General features: G+C 51.4%; 1 protein-coding gene across 1 annotated transcript in view; it reads right to left on the minus strand.

Moving 5' to 3' along the window:
- LOC119958293 (polyunsaturated fatty acid 5-lipoxygenase-like) overlaps positions 1–2,192 on the minus strand; it is a 142,117-nt gene extending 139,925 nt beyond the window's left edge. Inside the window, exon 1 of the mRNA XM_038786726.1 lies at positions 2,043–2,192. Coding sequence (XP_038642654.1) covers positions 2,043–2,192 — 150 coding nt within the window. The remainder of the gene's footprint in view (positions 1–2,042) is intronic.
- Between the last annotated feature and the right edge of the window lie 360 nt (positions 2,193–2,552).

Raw genomic sequence — 2,552 nt, forward strand, 5'->3', positions numbered from 1 at the left:
GCCTGAGCGAGTGCGGTACTGAGCAGGTGCGGTACTGAAGGAGTGCGGTACTGAGGGAATGCGTTACTGAGGGAGTGCAGTACAGAGGGAGTGCGGTACCGAGGGAGTGTCGTATTCTCGGAGTGCGGTACTGAGGGAGTGCGGTACTGAAAGAGTGCGGTACTGAGGGAGTGCATTACTGAGGGAGTGCGGTACTGGGCAAGTGCGGTCCTGGGGGAGTGCGGTACTGAGAGAGTGCGGTACTGAGGGAGTGCGGAACTGAGGGAGTGCGGTACTGAGGGAGTGTGATACTGAGGGAGTGCAGTACTCTGTGAGTGCGGTACTGAGGGAGTGCGGTACTGAGGGAGTGTGATACTGAGGGAGTGCAGTACTCTGTGAGTGCGGTACTGAGGGAGTGAGGTACTGAGGGAGTGCAGTACTCTGGGAGTGCGGTACTGAGGGTGTGCGGTACTGAGGGAGTGTGATATTGAGGGGGTGCGGTACTGAGGGAGAGCGGTACTGAGGGAGTGCAGTACTCTGGGAGTGCGGTACTGAGGGAGTGCGGTACTGAGCGAGTGCAGTACTCTGTGAGTGCGGTACTGAGGGAGTGCGGTACTGAGCGAGGGCGGTACTGAGGGAGTGTGGTACTGAGGGAGTGTGATATTGAGGGGGTGCATTACTGAGGGAGTACGGTACTGAGGGAGTGTGATACTGAGGAAGTGCAGTACTCTGTGAGTGCGGTACTGAGTGAGTGCGGTACTGAGGGAGTGCAGTACTCTGGGAGTGCGGTACTGAGGGAGTGCGGTACTGAGGGAGTGTGATATTGAGGGGGTGCGGTACTGAGGGAGTATGGTACTGAGGGAGTGCGGTACTGAGGGAGTGTGATACTGAGGGAGTGTGATATTGAGGGGGTGCGGTACTGAGGGAGTGTGATACTGAGGGAGTGCAGTACTCTGGGAGTGCGGTACTGAGGGAGTGCGGTACGGAGTGAGTGTGATACTGAGGGAGTATAGCACTGAGGGAGTACGGTACTGAGGGAGTGCGGTACTGAGGGAGTGTAGTACTGAGGTCCTGAGGGAGTGCATTACTGAGGGAGTGCAGTACTGAGAGTGCAGCATTGAGGGAGTACAGCACTGAGGTAGTGTAGTACTGAAGGTGTGCGGCCCTGAGGGAGTGCAATACTGAGGGAGTGCAGTACTGAGGGAGTGTAGCACTGAGGGAGTCGGCCCTTAGGGAGTGTAGTACTGAGGGAGTGCGGTACTGAGGGAGTGTAGTACTGAGGGAATGCAGTACTGAGGTTGTACAGTACTGAGGGAGTGCAGTACTGAGGGATTGCAGTACTGAGGGAGTGCGGCCCTTAGGGAGTGCAGTACTGAGGGAGTGCAGTACTCCCTGGGTGTGGTGTTAAACCCAGGCCCCCATGCCCCTGCTCAGGTGGATTTAATGGACTCCTTGATGCTATTTGAAAAAAGAGGTGGGAGTTCTCCCTGGCATTTAGCTCAATCAGCGGCACAACCCGAAAGCCCCATAGATTATTCTCCTTTTTTGGATTTGCTGCTTTCCCATCATCCCCTTTGTCTGGAAGAATGCCGCTATCTAGCCATTTCCACACTGCCGTTTGTGGGATCTCGCTGTGTGGAATTGGCTGCTGAATTTCATACATTACAACAGCGAGCGCACCTCAAAAGAATCTCACTGGCTGTAAAGTGCTTTCTGACACTCGGTCCATGTGCAAAGCACAATATAAATGCCCGTCTTTCTTTTTTAAATGATTTGTTTAATCCATATACAAACTCTGTCTAATGTAACATTGATTGTAATTGGGCGAACTGGTGTCATTGATGCACTGTACCCCCTCTGCTGGTATTATTTCCCCAAAAATATACATTATCCTGAAAATTGATAGAAGTATTGCAAAACATCCTGACTTAGAAATTACAGAGAGTGGAATTAAATGCAACTCGTCTCTGTACAGCATGGTCCACCTTGAAGTGTTTCAATACAATTGAATTACTCTTGATGTTTGCAATCTGCATTTCCTCTGTTAGTGTATATATACTTACAGATCCCTCCTTCAGGGTACCAAATAACCCTCTGTTCACACTGGTTCGGTGACTCTTTCCCCGCTCTCCGATCAGGGTACAGTACACATAACTCCAAGTTCCTGCACAAAACTCTTCCCCAGTCTTGATAGCGACGTTGTAGGTGATCATTTTGATGGCGAGAGTTATCGAGAACTCCAACTAGAGTAACAGCTATCACTTAAGTGTCCAGAAATGCGAATGCAGGCTGTGTACATTAAAAAAGGCGGGGTTTGTGTGAAATCAGGTGGTTTCACAATCTGACGGAGAGTGACACCGGTCTAGCATTTAAAACACTTCTGCGTAATTCATTGCAAATCCAGTCTTCCATACTTAGCAGCCAGAGGAAACCTTGGTCCAAGATATATATGGGGATAAGCAACCCCCCTGGCCAAGCTCCACCGCCCCACAGAGGGTGACCTCACCCCACACACCGGCACTCCGCCCTGCACCACATGCCAACAGCCTGTTGTGTGACATTTGTCTCTCTGT

Source organism: Scyliorhinus canicula, chromosome 29 (genome assembly GCF_902713615.1).
Source record: "Scyliorhinus canicula chromosome 29, sScyCan1.1, whole genome shotgun sequence".
Taxonomy (NCBI): Eukaryota; Metazoa; Chordata; class Chondrichthyes; order Carcharhiniformes; family Scyliorhinidae; genus Scyliorhinus; species Scyliorhinus canicula.